This window comes from Lissotriton helveticus, chromosome 9 (genome assembly GCF_964261635.1).
Source record: "Lissotriton helveticus chromosome 9, aLisHel1.1, whole genome shotgun sequence".
Lineage (NCBI taxonomy): Eukaryota > Metazoa > Chordata > Amphibia > Caudata > Salamandridae > Lissotriton > Lissotriton helveticus.
The window spans coordinates 433,891,995-433,915,979 of record NC_136070.1 but is presented as its reverse complement, the minus strand read 5'-3'; the positions used below and the strand labels follow the sequence as shown (position 1 = coordinate 433,915,979).

The 23,985-nt window shown below is 42.3% G+C and overlaps 1 protein-coding gene across 2 annotated transcripts in view; it reads right to left on the bottom strand.

The window, feature by feature from the left end:
* The window catches only part of EXOC3L4 (exocyst complex component 3 like 4), a 482,394-nt gene that overhangs the window by 325,454 nt on the left and 132,955 nt on the right, over window positions 1–23,985 (bottom strand). For both annotated transcript variants that reach the window (XM_078660229.1, XM_078660230.1), the window contains exon 5: window positions 11,010–11,138. In XM_078660229.1, the coding sequence (XP_078516355.1) occupies window positions 11,010–11,138 (129 nt within the window). The remainder of the gene's footprint in view (window positions 1–11,009; window positions 11,139–23,985) is intronic.

Below are 23,985 nucleotides of genomic sequence, written 5' to 3'. Positions count from 1 at the left end.
ACATATGATGGGGCCAACTTGACCACTTTCAGAACCATCACAAAGCAAATATAGTCAAAGTAGAACAGAATATAAATGAACACCCAGTGTCCATTGGTGAACATTGTACTTAACACCAGCCTGTTAACAGAATCACGTTCGGCACCAACCGCATAGTACGCCCAAGATCTCAACAGACTACTATTGGACCCTAAGCTCCTGAGAATCACTAATTTTAGGGGCAAAGAGCATAGAATGGAGCAGAATCTGACTAGGAAAGTCTAAATATGCACAACAACCTTGTCATCTTAAGACCACCTGTAGAGGTACTCAGAACAGGGTGCGGAAAACATACTACATGAAAAGCATTTCCTAGCACCACATAAACGTACAAGGGCCTGGCGCCCTACAAACCTTGCAGTCTCCTTGGTCAACTGGCCATCTCAGAGGGGGACTCAAATGCCCTGAAACCATAGTGTCAATGGTGCTGCCACTGCAGCGGGAGTCCAACTCAGTCAGAACTGTTCCCACAGAAAAAGTTACTTGAAAGGTGGAGCTTGCACTACTCGCTGCACATCTGTTAAAGGCCTAAACAGTGCAGCTGGCACTAATTGCTGCGCAGCTGTAAAAGGCCTAAACGGTGCAGCTGGCACTACTTGTTGCGCAGCTGTATAAGGCCTAAACGGTGCAGCTGGCACTACTTGTTGCGCAGCTGTATAAGGACTAAACGGTGCAGCTGGCACTACTTGCTGCTTGCTGATTACTTGCTGGGGGGGTGTTCGTGCCCCAGCCCTTAGCGTTAATGCCAATACCATCCAATGTAGTATTAGGAGTGAAGGCTGCACCTCCTCTCAACAACTATGCCCCTTCAGTGGGGTGACTCAGCAGTTACATTCGCCGTAGCTCCAGTTCGCTGCTCCCCGCCGGCGCCTCACTCCAGTCCTTTACCCTACAGTATTGCCTCAGGCCAGCCCTAGCTCCTCACCGCCGTTTCCCTGCAAAAGCTCAGTCCGCTACTATCTGCAGTTTGCACGGGGGTTCCCGATGTGGGCTCTCTTCAGTGTTCCTTCGCCGGTACAGCCCCTCCCAGCCAGCCGAATCCGAGGAATGTGATTCCCTTGTTCGGTGGAAGCCTCCTGACGACAACTTCGATTACGGGACCTGCTGGTGGACCTCTTGCTGACTCTACTGATGCCTTTCTTCAGCTGCGATATCCCCGCATTGACCCGTTATCTACGTGAATCCTGCGGACCACTCCATGACGGGAGCACGACCGTCATTTCATTTCTACAGCGTTCTTTCTCCTCACGCTACCGCTGACATTAGGCACAAGCTGCAGGACTCTGACAGTTTATTTATAATGTTCTTGCCGAGTTTTGTGATTTCTTCAACATTTCAGCTGCAGTTTGTCTTCTGTTATGACGGCTATCTCTTTTGCTGAAGTGCTCCTTTTTCTGCTAACTGCACGTTGTTCATGAGTTATTCAAAAGCAGCTCAGCACTTTTCCACAGGTCTATTGTTGCACTTTTCTATTGTTGCTGCCATATATCTGGTTTTCTGGCATGTCTTTGCGTATCCTGTGTTTTCCTGACTGACCATCCAGCTTTCTGAGTTAATCCTGCCGTGCGCTTTGTGACTGGAGCGCAGCCACCATTTTGTCTCTACAGCATTTTTTCTCTGCGTGTCACTGCTGATGTCAGGCACAGATTACAGGTCTCCCTGATGATTTGCTCAATGAGTTCTTGCCAAACTTTGTGAATTTCCTGCATCTCAACTACATTTTGTCTCCTGCTGTGGCTGCCTCTTCATGCTGGAATGCTGCTTTCTCTTCTGACTGCACGTTATTCCTAAATTGTTTTCCAGCAACACACCCAATTTTTTACAGGATTATTGTTACAATTTCCTACTGCTGTTGCCATATATCTCATGCAACTTGTATTTTCTGACTGACCATCCATGTCTGGGGGAGGACCAGTCCTGGTTGGGGCACCGGCTCATACTACGCCTCTGCTGTACGTCCAAAGTCTACTGCGATACCTATCTCTAATCCTTTTTCAGTGTTGCAGAGCAACATGGGGGACTCAACACAGGCTACATTGCCCCATCTTACTGAACCTTCTTCCAGTGCTTCTACATTTGCCCTCTCACCTGACTCTCTTTCACCTCAAGCCAACGGCAAAAATGCGTCCAAGTCTACTCCTTTGTCTTTATTATCTTCCACTAAGCGAGTTAAAAAGAATCCTCCTACACCTGCCACATCTCCTCCACCAGCTTCACTGGAGTTACTTTTAAAGGAAATATGTGCCCTCAAACCCTACATGGAGGAGACAAATTCCCGTCTCTAAGCTTTGGAGGATAATTGGTCTTCGCTTCAACATAAACTTGCTTCTGTGGAATCTCAAGTCGGATCTCTACAAATGTCTTCACAACAAATTCTTCCGATGAAAGCAGAGATACTCCAACTTCAGAAACAGGTAGAAAATCTTGAGAACCGTAGTAGACGCAATAACCTATGCATTTATGGCTTAGTTGAGGGGCTGGAGGGATCCCACCCAATAGCCTTCTTTCAATCTTTTCTTCCACAGGTACTGGAAATTCCAGAGTCTCCTATACTGAACATACAACGTGCTCACAGACTTGGTTGTCCTCCATCTACTTCCTCATCTCTGCGTAAACCACGAGGTGTAATCCTTTACTTCTTAGAATATACTGACTTGTGGAAGGTTCTACAGGCAGCCAAACTTAAACAACGTATTTCCTGGCAAGGCTCACAACTCTTCTTCTAACAAGATTTTGCCAAAATCACTGCAGATAAAAGGAAAAGCTTTCTTGCAATGAGAACAGCACTACGTGATCTAAACGCCAGATTTGGTGTAATTCATCCCTGCTTTTTTAAAGTAACATATAAGAATAAAAGCTCCACCTAAGAAGATCAAGCTTCATTCAGTGCTTTCTCGATAACTGCAGAGAGGTATCTTTGGAACTCACAAGAACATCCTCTACATAAAAATGATTTTGTATTTACTGTATCACTTGTAATTTTACATTGTTTTTTCTTCTTCATGGCCGTATTTTAATAATTATCTCCTTTTTCTTATGTCTTCTTTTTTTTCTAGGTGTAGGTCCCTTTTGTTTTCACCCTCCATTTTATATTGTCGTCTGGACCGTTCTTCCTTGTGATTCCTTCCGGTGTTGTCTCGCTAGTTTTACATCTTCATGTGTGTCGTCTCAACACCCTCCATCCATGTTTGAGTCTATGGTATGTTTCATTGTTCTTCTTCTACATACATGCTTTTATTCCATTTCATTCTTTCTTTCTTTCTTCATTTCTTTCTTCTCCGTTCTCCCTTCCTTCTTTTTCTTTTTTCTTCTCTTCTTCTTTTCTTTTTTCTATTCTCCTTTTCTTTCCATTTTCTTACTTATTTTTTCATTCTATATCCATTTCTATTTCCCTTGAGTGCTTTACTAATGCTTATTTGGATTATTCTAGATTTTTGATTGTACATATTTGTGCTGTAAATTTTTTTTAAGTATCCGCCTTTTCTTATATTTCTGGATAAATGATGTTACGTGTTATTACATGGAATGTTAAAGGTTTGGGTACGCCTATCAAAAGGCAGAGTTCTCGTCCATTTAGCTAATTTAAAAGCAGACATTGTTTTCTTACAAGAGTATCATCTTGTTACTTCAGAAGTTTTGAAACTTAAGCGTCAATTGGTTGGAACTGTGTTTTCCTCTCCAGGTACAAGCAAGAAAAATGGGATTGTGATTCTTTTGTCATAAAAAACTTAAAATGTCCCTTCTATCTGAGGACTCAGTTGATGAGGTTTGTTTGTTAATTGTGCATCTTAAAGGTAATAATGTTCCTATTTCCTTGTTTAATGTTTATGCCCCCACTATACCGGATTACGCCTCGTATTTCTTCCCTCCTGATGTCTATCCCTACACCATATGTTATCTTTGGCAGTGATTGTAACCTAATTGTTGATCCATACAAAGCTAGATCCTCCAAAGCAGCTTTTATCCCTTCTCCAATACATCAACACTTCAACACTTTAATTTCCCATAGATCTCTTGTTGACTCTTGGAGATTCTGTAACCCTCAACTTTGTGAATACACCTTTTTCTCTCCTACACACCTTTTCCAGTCTCGCATAGACTATTTATTTGCATCTAAATCCCTCACACAACTCATAATACGTGCAGACATTAGTTCAATATTGATTTCTGACCATGCCGCGGTAATCCTGGATTTGGAATTACTCCCTGTTAATGAGTACAGTAGAAGAAGGTGTTTCAATATTCCTTTACTGATTGATCAGACCTTTGCTTCCTCTTTCGAATCGTTTATTACTGTTTTTTTTAATCGAAATATATCCTCTGTTCTTTCCTTCACTACTGTGTGGGATGCTTTTAAAGCTTCAGCCAGGGACTTTATTATTTCTTATGTCGCTAAAATGAAAAAAGAAAACTCCCAGAAGGCTCTTGATCTTCTTAAGCGTATTAAATTGAAATCTCTATACTACCTCTAATTCTAAAGCTGACCGTAACAACCTTTTTATGGAAAAGTTTAAATACAACAAATTATCTATGGAAAATGCCAGCTCCTTTCTCCTTAAAGGCAGCGCTCGCTATTATGGAGGCCAGAGCAAAGCGGGTAAGCTCCTTGCCTCTTATCTTAAGGTTAGGTAGGACCGTTCAAACATAGACTACATTCTTGACTCTGACCCTTCCAGAGTGACCAAAAATCTGGATATTCTAGAGGAATTCAAGAAATATTATTCTTCACTTTATACTCCTGAAACTACTCCAGATCCTATTCAAGTACAGCTTTACCATGAATCAATCTCAAAACACTTTCGCACTGATATTGATTTTTCATCTCTAGAAAAAGATATCTCTATTAAAGATATCTCTCATGCACTACGTCTCACTAAAACTGGGGAAGCACTGGGTCCGGATGGTTTTCCTGTGGAATTTTACTCTCCTTTTTCAATCTGCTTGTCCCACATCTTCACTCTTTATTTTCATCTTTTATTTCTTCTAAAGCTTCTACAGGTACATTTTAAGATGCCCTAATTTGTTTAATTCCTGAAGAAGGGAGAAATCCTCATTTTTGTAAAAATGATAGACCAATATCTTTATTTAACTCTGATTATAAACTATTTGCTAAACTTCTTGCTCTTTGGTTAGAATCCTTTCTTCCATCTATCATTTGCTCAGAACAATCAGGTGTTATTAAGGGCAGGTCTAACGCTGATAACACTAGGACCTTCTTCAATGTATTACATAACTCAAATAATTCTCCTCACTCACTCGCGGCTATCGCGTTAGACTTGGAAAAACGTTCGATCGTTTGGATTGGTCTTTTATATTCCATACTCTTTCCTGCTTTGGGTTTGGTCCTAAATTTATTTTGTTCATCTCTTTATTATATTCCTCCCCGAAAGCTTCAGTTTTTGTTAATGGCTCTATTTCCAATCCTTTTACTTTACACAGAGGTGTTCGTCAAGGTTGCCCTCTTTCTCCACTTCTTTTTATACTTGCGTTAGAACCTTTCCTTATTAAAATTAAACAAAATCCTAATCTCCATGGTTTCCAAAATGGTAAAACGCACATTAAAATGAGTGTCTACGCGGATTATATTTTACTTTATGTCAGAGCCAGAAATCTCGCTCTTACCCTTTTTGACAGAAGTTTATACCTTTTCCCTACTTTGTGTTTACAAATTAAATCCTGATCAATGTGAAATTTTCCCTCTTTATGTTTTATGTTTCAGACATGATTTTCTCTCAACTCATTTTACATGGAACTATCAAAAAATCTAATATTTAGGTTTATGGTTTGCCCTCTCTATTAAACTCACTCTACCACTGAATATGAATTGAATATTCACCATGTTATCCAATTCTATTTCAAAATGGCACCCGCTTTATTTAACGTGGTGGGGGACGCTGGACACTATTAAAATGATGCTAGTTCCTGTTATTCTATATACCATTTTAGATATCCCGTTTTCTATTCCTTCATATTTTTTCCCAAAATGTACTCTATCTTATCAGCTTTTTTATGGAATAACAGAAAACCTATCATGTCACTTGTCTTGCTTAAAGGTAACAAAACTCTTGGGGGTGTTAATTTCCCGGATTTTTAATTATACTACAAAGCCTTTCTTCTTAAACCACGTTCTAAGGGGAGTCATTAGGATGACCGGTGGACTTTGTCCGCCCGCCATCCCGACGTAAAACAGGACCGCCCACCATAAGGGCAGTCCCGTGGGGGCCATTAGGATGCGCCCACCACACTGGAGCACTTTACATGAGCAGCAGTTACATTACACATGGACACATTCCTTTTTTGGTAGGCACGGGGAGATTAAGTGATTTGCCCAGAATCACAGGATATTGAGCCTAGGCTGTGATTCAAACCTAGTTCCCCAGATCCAAAGTGAGCCGCTCAGGCCATTGGGCCACATCCTCCCCCCTTTCCTTGTATGTCTGATGCTGGGCGAAAGATAGATACTTACGTGACTTAAGTTACAGGATCCCAGTGCGTCACCAGTGCAATAATCATTGGCACTGTGAAAGCTCCAGACTGAAGATAAATCTGGGTGGTGAGAGTGGGAGATAGGGAAGAATATACGTGTGGTTGATCCTGACCCATCAGGTACTTTTAGCATAATCCCTTAGGGACAGTAGCATGACTGAAATTGCAAAATGTGAACAAATGCTAGAAAGCCTGTGTAATTCCTTAAAGGGTCAGTAAAATTGGCATTTTCAAAGTTATGCTATAAATGTTGTTCAAGGTTTGGTTTCAAATTTCCCGTAGTGGTTTAAGGCTTTAACAATTTCAGTATTAACACTCTTGAGAGGTGAAAGTTACTACAGCTCAGTTTATCTTATAAAATAAATTCCACTACAAATCATAAGCTATGATAAAGGAATGTCCATTAGGCATTTAACATAAAAGGATTGTTTCACCTGTAGCATGAATTGCTGAAAAACTGCAGATGCTAGTGCCACCATTCATATACATGTGTTCCTAATGTTATTCACATTGGGAACCTGAGATGTTGCTCTTCAAAGTTTAACAAATTATGCCAGTCCAGCGAAGGACACTTTATGGAAAATAATGCTGACCTCAGTGAGACTATTTGGAGCCAAAATTCGGTTTGGAAATATTTACACACAAAGGCATTCTAAATGCAGTTAATACGTTTTCTCACTGAACCAATTTTTGGATTATGTACAAATCCTGATACTAAGATCGGAAATAGAAGACTTAACAGTACCTTTCTGGTATGGCTTATTAGATATTGATAAAGGAACCCACAATTCTCCAAGGTTTAGTGACAAAGAATCCACATGTTGTAAAAATACTCTGATTCTAACATTAAGCCTAACTAATTATTGCTACTCCAACGCACAGCAAATTGGAAGCCTTAATCCCGAAAACCGATCTGGTCTATGATCATACGAAACCAAGGCTTGTGTAATGCAATAAAATATATTTGCGGTTTGTGTCTTGCATTCTGAATACATATTTAGGTTTGGTGTGTTATTTATTTTAATATTTCTTCATGTTTAGAAATAAATACTTTGGAGCATATTCACAAGCTGCATTTTGCACTAGATTTTGAATACATTCCCTAGGTGAGTGTTGATGTTTCTCTTACATCTCTACAATTATGCATTTTGTAGGACATTTAGCAGTACACTATAAGTACTACTAGCATGCTAATAAATGCTATTCACATGCCTATTTGGGGAGTTCTACGCCTCTTTGTATTTTATGTGGGGAGGTCTCTGTCCCAACTGCAGAGATCTCCACACATGTAAGAATACGTTTTACTAGTAAATATGGGACAAACAGAAGGGAGTGGCTGGAAAATAGGCAATACTTGCTATTAAGGAGGAGAGATTATTGGAGGAATAAAGAGGGATTAAGAGATCGGTAGTGAGGAGATTAGAGAGGGACATGCATCCAACCACAAAAAAGTAAGCTCTTTCCTATTCATGGAGTGCCTTCTATAGTCATTACAGCCAATAAGGACTCAAATCAGTTGTAAATGTACTAAGAGCGGGGGTAAGTCCAGCACCAACCAAAGCCACTCACAGGTACTGCAACACTCTCCCACAAAACATAATGGCGGGAGGGACTTAAAATAAAACCCCATAGGAACTAATATTAAAATAAACTACTATTTAAACTATTCAAAAATATGGTTATATTTCAATTAGAACTAAAACAAATCTAAAAATAAAACATAAATATTAATTTATTTGAAAATATGTTGTAAAACCTTGCTAAATATAAATATTAACGTAACATTAATATTGATTAATCAAACTGAAATTACTCTTCATTTTATACAATATGTTTTAATAATTTTAATTTTAAATCCATTATATATATTTATTTATTATACATGCATTACTTTAGGTTAGATTTGGTTTAAAAACTTCAGAAAAACTATTGTGTTTTATATTTATTACATCCAAAATAATTAAAATAATATTATAAAATTAAGCTAATAATGCTGTACCCTAATTATAATATTGTACATGTAAAATAAGTTTATAAAAGAAATTACAATTAATATTTACTACAAAAAATACTTTTTCTATTCTTTTAAATTTTTAATAAACTTTTAAAATGTCCCCTATGCTTTACCATAGAGAGCTCTCTGCCCCAGTGGTGGAGATCTCCACCTATTTGTGAAAAGTTACAAGTAGTAGCCTTACACTCGTAAATCAGGCTCCAACCCCTGAAATCGGAAGGAGACATGCAAGTATACATTTTTGGGTAACTTTACGCTCGTAAATTTTAACTAGTGTAAAGTAGCAAATTTACTCAACATGCAAGAGGAAATGTACGCTGGCAGATTAACTCACATTTAAATGTACCTTTGTGAGTAGCCCCCTTAAAATGTATATACTTAATAACAGATTTTCAATAAGTTATGCTGATAATTTCCACCTACAGTGTCATCATTAAGGTGGAGTGGAAATGCTATGAATAACAATGACATTTATAATGTAGGAGCCTTCTAATTTTGTTGTTGACATGAATGAATTGGCAGTGTTCTGAGGGTGCTTCCCCTAACTAAGAATATGGAGTTAGATACCCACTCCTGCTTTACCTCGCAGTGACATGATGGGAAAGAAAGGGTAATACACAGACAGGATTGGTTTATGGAGTGAGTTCATGTTTCGGCTGATCTGTATCTATGCATGATACACAGGAAGGCAGTACAATACTGCTACAATAGAAGAAATGTGGGACTATCAAGGCTAAGAGAAGACCTTTTGGCAGGCCCACCCTTCATGGCAACAAATAGGATATCAGGTGCAGTGTCCTTACAGGAGATATACCACTCTCAATACAACACCAGAAGGACCGTTACTGAAGCCCTCAGCTCCAGCAGGCTGGACTATGGGACCACCCTCTACGTAGGAATCACCACATGCCTCCTAAAGAGGCCAAAGACATTACAAAACTCAGCTGCAAGATTCATCCTCGACCTCTCCAGATGGACCCACATTACTCCACACCTCAGTAAGCTACACTGGCTCTCGATCTAGAAGAAATGCCAGGTCAAGATGTTTACCCATGCTTGCAAAGCCTTACACAACGAAGAACTTGCATACATCAAAAAACAAATGACCTTCCACCAACTGACCAGACACTATGGGGGTCATTAGCATGGTGGGCGGATTGCCCCCGCCAGGCTGGCGGTAGCCACCGCCGGCCTGGCGGGGGCAATACGCCCGCCATCTTCAGCTAAATGCCCCCCGCCATATTAGTATGGCAGGGGGACCACGGTGGACGGAAAGACCATCCGCCATTTTTCCGGAAAAGGTTTAATATTGTGGCGGTGTCTATCAGACACCGCCAGCCATATTATAATGGACAGTAACAGATGCCTTTCCGTGGCGGCATCGTCTTCACTTCGGGGGCCCTCTGCGGGCCGCTGAAGTGAAGGCGAGGTGGGGGGTGCACATGGGGGGTATCTGTGGTACCCCCCAACATTTGCATATACAATGCCGCTTTGTGTATGCAAATGCATACATGCATTTATAGCATTGTGGCAGGCGGTGCTGTAAATGTTATAAATGCAGGATGCGCCCGCCACTGGGACCCTCGCCCTTATGGCAGGCGGTCCCGAATTCCGATAGGATGGCGGGCGGACTAAGCCCTAGTATCTGCCTCCCTCTTCTTCGCAGATGCCCCTTCGGATCTGCAGAGCCATTAATGAAGGATGTTCCTGATCCCACCTGGTGGTCAAAACCTGTAACAACATTCCACTGCAGCTTAGGACTTCCTCGTCACTATGTGAATTCAAGAATGGACTCAAGACATGGCTGTTCGAATGAACAGAGCATCACGAAGCAGCAAGCATCTCCAGTGCTTGAAACCCTCACGGGTGACTTGCTTCGCTTCATTAATCTTGATTGATTGATTGACTCAGTGTAAGCCAAAACAAGGCTCAAAAGGACCAAAATGTAAGGACTTTGCAAGCACAAGTAACTTGGCCAGCTGCTCTTCGTTCCCTTCCGAGCGAGACAAATAAAGGCCATAAAAAGAGGAAGAGGAGAAAAGGCACCAACAACGTAACAGCATCAAATGCTGTGAAACTCATTCTGCTCCTATGTAGATCTTTAGATGTGTCTCATAGACTTTATATATGGCTCGTATTTGGTAAGGTATGACTAGAAAGAGAAGAGGCACTGATATGATCTTGCTGGAGCCTCAAACCAATGTAGTTTAGAATTTCTGCTATGCACTTGTTGACTACTTTTTACAACAATGAGTAGTTTGGGCCAACAATACCAATCGGTTAATATTATGTATTAACACACTTATTGTATGCATGGCTATGGATTGATCAATTAAAACAAGTGCATCATTCATATGGATTGTGTTACCGCATTTGACGAGATTAAATTGAAATTGAAAAAACTAAATTGTGTTCCTGTATATGGATAGAGATAAACTTTGCAAAAACATTATACTTGTTCCAAACATACCTCCTGAATGTCAATATACAGCTCTGAAGTATAGATGCCATCCAATATTTCTATGTCTGGTTCATTTTCTCTGGCCCAATTTTTGTTCTGAATTAGGAAGAAATTCTCCATATATTTCGCAATGGTTGCCTTAGTATGCATGAAAGAACAATTAGATTAGCGGAAGTTAAAATACAAACCAATCATTTTCTTTTTATTCAAAAGTTACATTTTAACAAGAAGCAACATTAGACGTACTGTATGGCTTTGGTCATTTGACATAATATCAATAGTAATTAGTTCTGTCTGCTATTGACAGTCATCCCCAGTTGATTTCCATTTATTTGGCACTGATACTGCCCTGTCTTCAAAAGTCTTCATATCACTGCTTTTTAAAACAAGATCTGCTCTGAAGCGCGCTGATCATGCTTGAAGCCTCTGCTCCGTCTCATGGTAGCGGGAAGTCTAAACATGTATTGGCAAAGCCAATAGGTCTCTCCTTTGAGTCCTGTTCATTTTACCAATGGTTTTTAGCCATTCTGTGCATCATCCCCAGTGCCGTTCAGCATGACCAAAGAAAACAAATAAAAAAGGCGTTATGACACACCAGCAGTCTAATGTTGTAGGTGTGCCACCACACATAGGTGCATGCCCACGAAATGATGTGAGCCATTTCTTTTATTTACCGAGCTGGATCAGTAAATAATAAAAAAATATAAGTAGACAGAAAGCATTTTTTTGAAGTGCAGGTGGAGGAGAACCATCAAGGGTGTGTGGGTGGTCATGAAGTAAGGAACAACACAAAGGATGTAGGTGGGGGAAGCATCTCAAAGGACAAGGGTGGAAATCGGCTCTCAAAAAGTTTGCAAATACTCACAAACTTACCTTTGGAATACACACGCCCCTCCTCAGGGAGAAAATTCACCCACATGTTTGAGGAAATCTTTCTTTTTAACAAGTGTAGATTCAGATTTGAAGAATCCCAAACATCAAGCAACCCCTGTGCTCATAAAATAAACACAGATGCACATATACTTTGTGAATTTGGTTTCAATGAATAAGCATTTATTTTTAAGTGGCTCAAACCCCTATTTTGTAGTGCTCATTTTCAATCTATGCCGTCACCTCATCCTTTGGAACTAGTACTACAGACACCTTGAATGTGAGGTGCTTATTGATTAAAGATAATCACCTAGGTCACTCCTTGGTCCCCGTCCTCCTATGCTTTTCAAACAATGTCAGGTATGTACTGCAAATAATTCATTGATCGATTATCAATACCTTTCTTTTTTTCTTTCTTTCTTCCTCCCTTTCTTTCTTTCTTCCTTCCTTTCTTTCTTTCTTCCTTTCTTCCTTTCTCTCTTTCTTTCTTTCTCCCTTTCTTTCTTTATTCCTGATCTCCTCAAGCAGCAAGTGGTCAAATGAACTTCAAACTCCACTGAAAAAGGAAAATATTTCCCATTGTAAATTAACTTTAAATGTTAAAGGTACATGTCAATGTGCATTTAGACATTTCTATCCTGTGGTTGTTGTGTGTGGCAAGGCTTTTCTGGTAATATATGCACGTTACATACAAGCTGGGCCTGACTATATGTCAACATGGGCACGCTAATACATTATTAGGGTATGTACGTATCAGACTTAGGGCTTAAAACAGTTTGAAAGGGTAATGCTAACAAATGTGTGCATAATCGCTATGTTTTTATTTCAAAACTTCATTTTGACAGTATTCACATAAACAAGACAAAGAACATTTTCTAACTCTTGGCACTGCATGCAGTACTTAAAGGAATATATGACGTTACAACGCAAACAATTACAACACTTTTTTACTACCAAGATAAAGTTGATTCAGGACTCCTTTCCCTCGAGGATGGTCGAAGTATGTCCCAGCTTCGGGGACGGGTCAGTTCCATCGGCCCCCTTGGTGTCCGTCTTGGTCGATTTTCCACCTATTTCAGCTTCTTCGTCATTGGTACTTATGGCCAACCTTAAATCCGGGTCGCCTCTTGACCCATGTCCGGCCAAATTCTTGGCGAAAATGGCGGCTGTTGTAAATCCGTTGGCAAATCCACTTTTGAATCTCTCCCTGAGTGAGGGGGTGGTCCCGCAGGCTTGGAAGCAGGCGATGGTGATTCCCCTCCTTAGGAAGCCTGGCCTAGACCCCGAGGCGTTGGCCAATTATAGGCCTATCTCTCTCCTTCCTGCACTGGCCAAAATCTTGGAGAAGCACGTGCATATCGTGCTCTCCGATTTTTTGGAAACCAACGACTTGCTTCATTCCACTCAAACTGGCTTCCGCCCCAACTTAAGCACCGAGACGGCGCTCCTGGAGGTATCCTAATTCATTAAGGAGGTACTGGATTCAGGAGGCAAAGCTATGCTTGTCATGCTTGATTTGTCGGCGGCCTTCGACACCGTCCCCCACGAGGGTCTCCTCGTCAGACTTCATGAGATCGGTCTGAGGGGGACGGTGCTCAGCTGGTTTAGATCATTTTTAGCTGGCCGTCGAGAAACGGTCTGGGCCTCTCCTAGCTCGGCCGTGATGCCGCCTTTGGGAGTCGGAGTCCCGCAGGGCTCTGTGTTGAGCCCGACTCTTTTTAACATCTTTATGACTCCCTTGGCGGCACTGGCGGAGTCTCTAGGGGCCCAGATCGTATCCTATGCCGACGATACCCAGCTCCTCTTTACGCGTGGGAAAGGAGAAGATTTTGATGGAGAGAGTATCCGTGAGTGCCTTGGGGCTGTTTTTAAATGGTTCCAGCTGAACAGCCTCAAATGTAACTCAGACAAGTCTGAGGTACTCTTCTTCGGGTGCACTTCTGATCCAGACTGGCAGGAATGGTGGCCGATTAATATGTTTCCTCCAGCGCATTCGTCCCAGCTGGCAAAAAATTTGGGAATCAAGATCGATAATGGTCTGAAGTTGAGATCTCAGATCCTCGGTCTCACGGAAACATGCTTTGGCCTCCTTAAGATACTCCGGAAGTTTCTTCCTCTGCTCTCAGAAGAGCACAGAAGGACCACGGTGCAGGCCTTAATTGGCTCCAGATTGGACTATTCCAACGTCCTATATCTGGGCTTACCGGAGTATCTCTTACAACGGCTGCAGGTGGTGCAGAACTCCGCCGCACGTGCCATTTTTGGCCTTCAAAGGCGAGCCAGTGTTTCTGGCCTCCTGCAGTCGCTTCATTGACTGCCTATCCGGAAGCGGATAGTTTTCAAGGCTTTGACCTTGGCTCATAAGGCTCTCTATGCCTCGGGAGCAAAATATCTTCAACGGAGGCTTGCCTTTTATCGCCCGGCGCGATCCCTGCGATCCGAATCTCTGTTTCTTGCGGTGGTCCCTCGAGTAAAAAGGGCCCGCATTGGGGGTCGTCCTTTAGGCTGAAGGCACCGCAGCTTTGGAATGCTCTGCCATTGGCATTACGCAGCACTTCTAATTTGCTGAGTTTTAGGAAGGGCCTTAAAACCTGGCTTTTCGCCCTCTAGTACGTTCTCTTTTTTGTCTGTTGATTTTTACTTATTTTACTGTGTTATGTTTCTCTTTTATGAGCTGCCAATAAAAGCGCCGGGACACTCCAATGGAGTAGCCGTGCGCTATAGAAATCCAAATTAACATAACATAACATAACACATGCTTTTACAATGCGATTTTTACATCGCAAATACCATTACATCGAATAATTTTGCAACGCATGCCATTACAACGCATCTTTAAAAACAACCATAACAACACTTTCCATTACAACGCATACCATTACAATGCATACCATTACAACGCATAATACTTTTAGGGCAACAGTAGGGTAAGTGTTGGATAGTGTAGGAGTCAAAATTACTATTCCCACTCCAGTGAGTGCAACAGCAGGGTAAGTGTTGCATAGTGTAGGGGTAAAAATTACTATTCACACTCCAGTGAGTGCAACAGTAGGGAAAGTGTTGGGTAGTGGAGGGGTAAAAATTACTATTCCCATCTACCCCAAAACCGATTTCCGCCCTAAAAATAAAAAAATCTCCATTACTTACCTTATAATGTGTTGTAATGGCATGCGTTGTAATGGTATGCATTGTATTGGCATGCATTGTAGTGACATGCGTTGTAATGGCATGCGTTGTACTGGCATGCGATGTAAAGGCAGTTGTGTTGTAACAGTTGCGTTGTAAAAGCAGTGCGATGTAATGACTGCATTGTAATGGATGTTTCCCGCTTAAAGCCACAAGGATATCTCACCTTATACAGAATTAGCTTGGAAGGAAAGAAATATGTTATATTTCTCCCTTCCATGCCCTTCTTCATGAGACCACTGTTTCTATACAGAAGTAGAAACAAATGTGCTGAGCTGGCGTCCTCCCTCCTCTCTCCATAGGAAATCACTGAACACTATGGTATAAAGAGATTCCAGAAATGGGAGGGGTCAGACACATGGGCTAGGTGCTGAGGGGGGCATGAACAAATATTCTATTGCACAGCTGCAAAATAAAGTAAGATTGAAAACTGACGTGACTTGACATGTTGTAAATTATTTAGGTGATATGGCCAAATAATTATATAGCTGAAGATACTCCTATATAATAGATTGGGATTTGAGGCAAATAGGAAAAGGGATGTGTAATGAGACATGGTTTGGGCTTTCCTTGGGTTAGGAAATGTATATAATATTATATTTATGATGCAACTGACATGCAGGAAACATAACCGACATAGCAAATGCTTTTTAATCACTCACGGTATAGACCCTGAATCATATTATTTGACTACACAATCAGAAGAACTCAAACCAGCCTTGCAAGATTGCCATAAGAGAATTTTTAGATTGAATAATTGAGTTACTTCGAGATTATTCCATTGTAGTTTCAGATGACAACCATATATATATATATATATATATATATACATATAGAGAGGATAGTCTCAAGACTCACTGAGGCAAGATACAAAGGGAGCGTCAAGAAACCTAAATATGCTTTAGAACATAATCTTCCTAGGATATGCGATACCCAGTCAGTGAAAGTAATCCCACATGAGTTCCTAATAAAATGTAAGACTCTTAAGAAGTGACAAGCATTGAGGGGATTCTTGAACTTCAGTGAATGTATCTCCCGCATTATGAGGAGAGAAAAGGACCATCATACCCACTGAGTACTCATAAGTTCACAGAGTACACTTGGAAGGAGAAGCCCACTAAAATATTAGAGACTTGCAGAGAGACATGATTGGGACTGTACATTTGTGAAAAAAAATATTTCACACAATTGAGCGATTAGGATAATTTCTAGTTAATCATAATGTACTTATCTTTTGTATAATGAAAGAGAGAGCATACCAATTACATATAAATCACATTTATATTCTTCAACAGGCGAGCATTTTGTTCCACTAGAGAAAACCCTCACTACTGTGCAAATCTTTGTGATAAAAGAACAAATCACCATTTTGGAAATTAAAAGCGATAACACTTACACCTTAACTAGAAGCCGCTAATGAAGCAAGAACTTTGAATGAGCGAGTGATACATGGGTGCCGAGTGTAATAGGCTACAAGTCAGACCAGCTCAGGTGTGCATTTTCAGTATGATCATACACAAAAAACACAGGAATTCTTACAATTCCACCAGGTAGTTAAACAGACTGTGTCTGTGAGACTTCTGTAAAAACATCATGATGATTTTGATACTGATGTCTCAGTACAGCCTACAATAGGTATAAATCTGTAGTAAATCACATATAGGCAACATTGGGGCCTATTATGATTGCGGTTTTTCCGCATCCTCCGGGCTGGCGGAAGCCACCGCCGGCCCAGAGGATGCGGGAAAAACCGCAGCGGACCCACCAAAGACCCACCGCCACATTAGGATGGCTGGTGGGTCCTGGTTTCCGTCCGCAGCTTTTCCGCCGCGGTTGGCTTACAACCGCGGCGGAAAAGCTCTAATATGGTGGCGGTGTCTCTCAGACACCGTCCACCATATTAGGAAGTGAATGAAAAGATGCTTTTCCGTGGCGGATTTTCCGCCGTGGAAAAGCATGTGGAACTTCACTGGGGGGCCCGTTGCGGGCCCCCTAGGTGAAGGGGGGTAGGGGGTGCACATGGGGGGTACCTATGGTACCCCCTGCATTTGTATGCAGAAAGCGGCAGGCACCGCGCGGTGCCTGCCGCTTTCTGCATACAAATGCAATGGATGCATTTTTAACATTGCGGCGGGTGCAGCTTGAAGCTGCACCCGCCGCAATGTTAAATATAGAGGATGTGACCGCCACCCTGGCGGTCACATCCTAATCTTCACGGGGGGAACGCCGCTGCCCATGCGGACGTTCCCCCCTACTCTATGGTGGCGGACGGACTCGGGTCCGTCCGCCATCATAATCGGCCCGTAAGTTTGAATGGTGGGGTCGGTCCTGTGAAAAACCAAAAGATTTTTGATTAGATGCCTTACCCACTATGTGGCATGCTTCATCATCGGCGTCTATCCACACTATGGTATGTTAGTACCACCATGGCAGATTCAACAAAAATTGGAAGCTCTCAATGGTTCTAGAATCATTTTAAATCAGGCCCTGAATGTGATTCAGAATTATTTCCTGGGTAATATTACTTACCAGCAATAGCCTATGTTTGAGACCATTGAACAGTTTAGTCCTGATCAGTCTGCCGATGGAGCTTGAGAGGGGGTTAGGATTGTGTGCTTGCTACAGTCTTGAATGTAGACCAGAGTGGCTCATTTGTATGTGGTGAGAATGGCCACATCGTATAATTTCTGGTTGTTCCAGCACTACCCGTTCTACTGTAAGAACAGTGGAAGTTCCAGACCTACCCCTCTTGGGAAGAAGTACCATGTTGTTGGAATTGCTAACCATCAAATGAGAAATCCTACGACTGAGGATGTGCCTGTAAATTTTGAGGATAATCATCAGTGTGTGGTTTGTGATTCAACACCTGTGAGTTTGTTAGGATGTGACTTGTTGTGGAAACTGAATTGCATCATTTACTGCACACTGAGAGACATGGAGATTCAAACTCACAATGAGGATGCTGCATTTAAAATGACTGATCACAATCCAGTTATTACACTGAACCCTAAGATGACACGTGCAGAATTACCCTTGGATCTTAGAGACACCGTGGAGTCTAAGTTTTGGGATTTTTCAGGGAAGGACATTGGACTCATGAAAGGAGTTGAGTCTGTCCATATACAGATAAAGCCAAATGCTGAATATCCCAGAACACCACAGTATAACTTGACCCTTGAAACGATTTGACGGAATAACTCCAGTAATCGAGACAATGATTCAACAAGGCATTTCGAAAGAGATTATGGGCAGTTTAAGTAACTCACCTATTATGGGCCTGCAGAAACCTAGCAGTAAGTACCACATAGTGCAGGACCTTCGCAAGATAAACAATATTGCAATTCCTTGTTGTCCCGTGGTACCAAATCGTGCTGTGATATTGTTTCAGATTCCATGTGAGGCTGAGTGGTTTTGGTTACCGATTTGTGTCAAGATTTCTTCTCCATACCCTTGCATGAGGTCAATCAGTTCTTCTTTGCATTTGGGCTCGGCCGTCATGTTTTGGCATGGTGCTGTGTCTTAAAAAAACATGGATAGTCCCTTCAAAATAAATTGAATCCTTAAAAAGAATTTGGTGTCTTTGGTTATACACTGTAACTGTGTCTGGCACAGTATACTGACGACTTGCTGCGTGCCTCAAATACTTGGGAAGCTTACAAAACTGACAATATTGTATTGCTGAACCACTAGGATACAAATGGACATAAGGTGTCCCCCAGCAAGGTTATCATATTGAGAAAGAAGTCAGAAAGATGTTGCAAAAGAGAATCTCAACAATTTTGCTAATGAAACCGCCATCATTCAAAATGAGGTCAGGATGTTTTGGGGCAATTGTGGGTTACTGTCGCCAGTGGATACCTAACTTTTCCTTAGTGACCAAGGCTTTACAGAGGATGTCACACAAGGATGTGTCAGATCTAGTGGCCTGGGACAATTATTGTTTTATTGCCTTCCTAGAGTTCAGAGAAAGCTATGTCACACCTCGCCACAAGGAATGCCTGATTACAACAAAGCCTTTTTGCTTTTTTGTAGTAAGAGAAAGGGCTGTGCTCACACACACACACATGGAAGTGCCAGTAGACCTGCGGCTTACTTTTCAGCTACCTTAGATCCAGTAGTGGCGGTGTGGCACAGATTGCTTAAATCTGTGGTTGTCCCGGGTGTCAGCATAGAGAGATGTGAAGGCATTGTCATGGGTCATCCTTGTTCCTGGGAAACATGGCTGTTGGCTGACGCCGGTCGCAGGAGCGCTAAACCGTGGCAGGATGCTGGGGATTCAGGTCCCAAAATGGTGAGGGTTTCTTCTTCTCCATGAGCTGCACATTAATGAAAGGATTGAGTTAATTGGGGGTAGTGGGGAGTGAGCCATTACCCTACATGACGTCTTTCCCTGCAGGGCTACTGAGCTCGGCCGATGGGCTCGGGCGCTGGGAAACCTTGTGATTCGTGGTGGGGTTGGGCGTCGGCCCTCCTACGATGCTCTCGGGTTGCTCTGGGCTGCGCTGGCTTCTGGGTTGGCTGCGGTACAATCAGAACAGTTGTGGATACGGCGGGTGGCTGTCGACTTCACAGAGGGAGCTGTGAGTATCTGGAGAAACCTGAGATATGCCTGGCACACCCTGTTCCCAGGAAGATCGACAGGAAGGCATAGGTAAACAGTGCAGACAGTCCAGAGGAGCAACTAATGTCCCTGGAAAAGACAGCTTCTCACAGGTACCCTCAGTTTCATTTGGGAGCTCAGAGGGGGCTAGAAGGGGAAGAGGCAATTGTAGTAGAGGTGTCCCCCAGCAAAGCCCTGAAACTGCAGCAGAAGAGACCGTCCCTACAGAAGTATTTCCTCCACCATCAATAAAAAACAGATATCAATTGAGGTCTGCACATGAGAGGAAGGTTAGGAGTCCAAGGGCTAAAGTGCTGCTTGCTTCCCACTAAAAAGGCATTAACAACGTCTGGAAGACCAAAAAGCTACGGGCTAAGAGAAGGGTCTGCTTTTCTCAAGCCTACACCCTCACTTAATTCCTTTTTTAAAAACATGGAGCAGACCAAAACTGTTGCACAGGTGCAGGGAGGTGAAGGGGGGGGGGGGCAGAGACCAGGACACTTTTTCAAAAGCCTAGGGAGTCCCCTATTGTTATTAGTAATCGCTTTGCCCCACTGACGAATTTAGATGAGGGTGGGCAGGATCAAAGGGAGAGGATGTGTACCACATAAGCCTCAGATAAAACAAGCCCATAAGCCTTAGTGGCAAAAATTATAGAAGATTTGGATTACAGTATCGCCAAAGTGGTGCAACATTGCTGTGCATTTGGGTGGGGCGCAACAATGCCCCTTGTTTGAAGGTTGTTCATTACTCAAAGCCGTCTGGGCAAGGCAGTTTACCAAGTTCGCACGCACCAACGAAATACATTGCATTAACTTAAAAACCATGGTAAAGAAAGGAGTGCATCCCATTCCTACGATGATGCTTATTCTTAAGAGATCACAAACAGCAGGGAAAGAGAAGGTGGACCCTTGATAGAACTATGTTGAGGATGAGGGGTTGGCTGCTGACCTGGCATATACGACTGCTGACTTCTTTATGGTTAATAAGAACTCTGCTAACATACAAGTTGTGTGGGACTCCTATAAGGCATATTTGAGAGCGGTAATCAGTACCATAATGATTGGTAGGATGCGAGATATGAGGATGAGAGAAGAGATGTCTCTAGCAAAGATTAGGATGAAAGAAACAGACCTTCAGTAGGCTTCATTAGAGGAATCGCCTAGAATATCTACTCTCCGAGGAGAACTGGAGGGTCTGCAGGCAGAGTATGAATCTCAGCGTGCAAAGAACATCCAGGACAGATGGAAAGTCAGTAAGCTGCAGCATTTCTCCTATGGTGAGAGATGTAGCACACTTTTAACTTTTAAAGCTAAGGTAGACAGAGCTAATATTGTGATACAGGAATTGGTAAACTCAGAGACGGGGGTCTTTAAATACAAATGCAGAGTTCAGAGGGGAAGCCTGGAAGTACATGAGTAAACTCTATAAAGTAAATGTACAGCCGGAAAATGGGCTTATAGAGGCCTGGTTAAGGAGTGTAGAGCTTCCTAGACTAACAAGGGCACACGTGGACTTATTAGAGTTAGCTGCAGGCCCAGGCGGTCTTCCAGCAAAGCTGTATAGGAAAATCATAGAGAAACAAATCCCCATCTTAAAGGTGCTGTTTATTGCAATCTACATGAAAGGAGATGAGGCCCAGGCATCATGGTCAGAGGCAACTGTAAGCCTAGTTTTGAAACCAGATAAAGACCCTGCTAAAATAGAATCCTAAAGACCAGTATCCCTTTTAAATGTGGACTATAAGATCTTTTCAGGGATATTGGCTTCCATGGTGGCTGGAGTTATCAAGGGTGTTATCCATGCTGATCAGAGGGGTTTCATTCCGGGGAGGTAGTTAAATGAGTTTACGCATCTGAGGATGGGGCCAAAGACATGGTGGAAGCTCAGAAATCTCAGATAACTGTAGTAGCTGTGGATACAGCTAAAGCCTTCGACAGGGTCCATTGGGAGTATCTCTGGGAAGCCCTCAAAGGCTTTGGATTCCCTTAAAATATAATGAGCTCAATACAAAATCTATACAGATTCCCTACAGGTAGGGTGCTGGTAAATAGAGCGTTTTCAGATTGTTTCCAAATAACTAGAGCCATCAGGCAGGGTTGCCCCCTATCTCCTCTCCTTTTTAATCTTATTGATCCCTAGTGCACCAGATCAGAGCAGGCCCTGCTATTGCTATTGAAGTTATGGATTGGAGTCGGGAAAAGAGCAGTCAGGGGGAGAAATCTCAAAGGAGATACCTGGGAATCCTTATAACTCAGAAATTGGAAGACATCCAGCTGGTTAATTGGAGAAAAGTGAGCGAAGAGATCGAGAGATTCCTAACAAGATGGTTTAGCCTGCTACTCAACATATAGTCAAAGAGGACCTCCAAACTCTACATGACCTGATTCTACATCAACCCAAGTTCAAGCACTCTGAAATAGAATCTAGGACAAACCTCCACATTAACCACTCGAAATTCACCCAACAGCTGCATGTAAGCTTCCTGAAACATCAGCCCCCAAGATGGAGAACAGTGCCTTACCCAAGTGCCTCATCCCGTCCGGTCCGAAGGAAAAATCCTCTATCGGCTAAAGACCTAATTTCTCTACTCCCTTCCTATGATCTACCGTATTTCACCCTCAATACAGCGCATTCAGACAACTTGCATAAACATTCCCTAATCCAAACCATCCCCTCCAATACTCATAGAGTTGCAAGATACAAATCTAGAGGTATAGTTGAGAACAAACTCATGCAAGTCCCCCTTATACACTAACTCAACACAACCCCCATCAAGGCCAGTCTAAAATGTATAGTTCTAAATTGTAGGTCTGCCTCAAGACATGCAACTGATATAGCTGACCTCATACTCAGTCATGAACCTGACCTACTAATTTTGACCAAAACATGGCTAAATGAATCATCTACACCCATCCTAGACATACTGGTACCCCCTAACCATGTCATCACAAGACTAGATAGATCTGATAGGCCAGGTGGTGGTATTGCCTGCATACATCGGAACACTCTCTCAGTTAACCGCTCCCACTCACCGGTATTATCCTCCTGAGAATACCTTTCTTTAGACATCATTAGTAATAACAAACCAGTGTGTTCACTGCACACATTCTACCACCCACTAGGTATACCCACACCTTCCTCGAACATCTCATGGATATTATATCTACAAATGCTGGCCAACAAAATATTCAAATATTCCGTGGTGACCTCAATCTCCTTTGGAATGACCTTGACAATTCAGTGGTGAATAGCCTCACAGCCTTCCTCTCAGACCTTGACCGTACCCAAAACTGTAACAGCCCCACACATGATAAAGGCTCAATCCTTGAACTAGTCATTCCCAAAGCTGATTCCACTCAGCTTGAAGCGATCCTCCCTTGTGACTGGTCTGACCACCACATCATCACATTCTGCATCAATAAATCAGTAAAACTACTCTCTCCGAAACCCACGAGAACTAAAATATGGACGAGGAATCTAAAAAATGTTGGTGCTGACTTACTCACAACCTCCAGTCCTAACATCCTGCTTTCCCCTGAAGGCCTATCCGATGTACAAGGTCTGACTAACCATTACTTCCACTCCATGAACAGGGTATTAGACAAAGTCGCTCCTTTGCAATTGAAAAGAGTTTCAACAAAAGACTCTAAACCTTGGTACGATATAGGCTAAATGAGGACAGATGATTCCTAAGATTAATCGAACAATGATGGAGATCAGCACCATCCTCTGACAACCTCACCTACTAAGAACCATGAGAAACTACTACTATAGAAAGATCAGACGATCAAAAGCAGACTTCTTCATTACTCAATTAGAACTAGCCAAGAGCCGTCCCAAAAAGCAATTTGAACTCATCAAAACTCAATCTAAGGGTGTCCCCCACCGCCCCCAAGCTAAGCCAGACACATTACCCAATTGAGAAGAATTGGCCTCCTTCTTTACTATGAAGACAGAAAATATAAAGTCTGATCTGCTCAACAACCTAATATCCCATACTGACACTCAAATGGCCACTTCATCACCCCCGCTCTAAGCCCCACTCATATGCTCAACAAAGTTCGACCTCAAAAACAACGCATCCTGGTCCTCCTTTAACACATACAGTGAAGAATCCATATTAAAAACGCTCATGGCCCTAAATCCCTCCAACCAGCTAATGGACCCTGTTCCCGCAAACTACATAAAAGACTTCATTCCACTGTTACTGCCTCTATGGACCAAGATTATAAACACCTATGTCCTTCAAGGAATCTTCCCAGAAATCCTTAAGGCTGGGCAGGTATCTCCCTTCTTAAAGAAGCCATCGGTTGACCCTTCGGACCT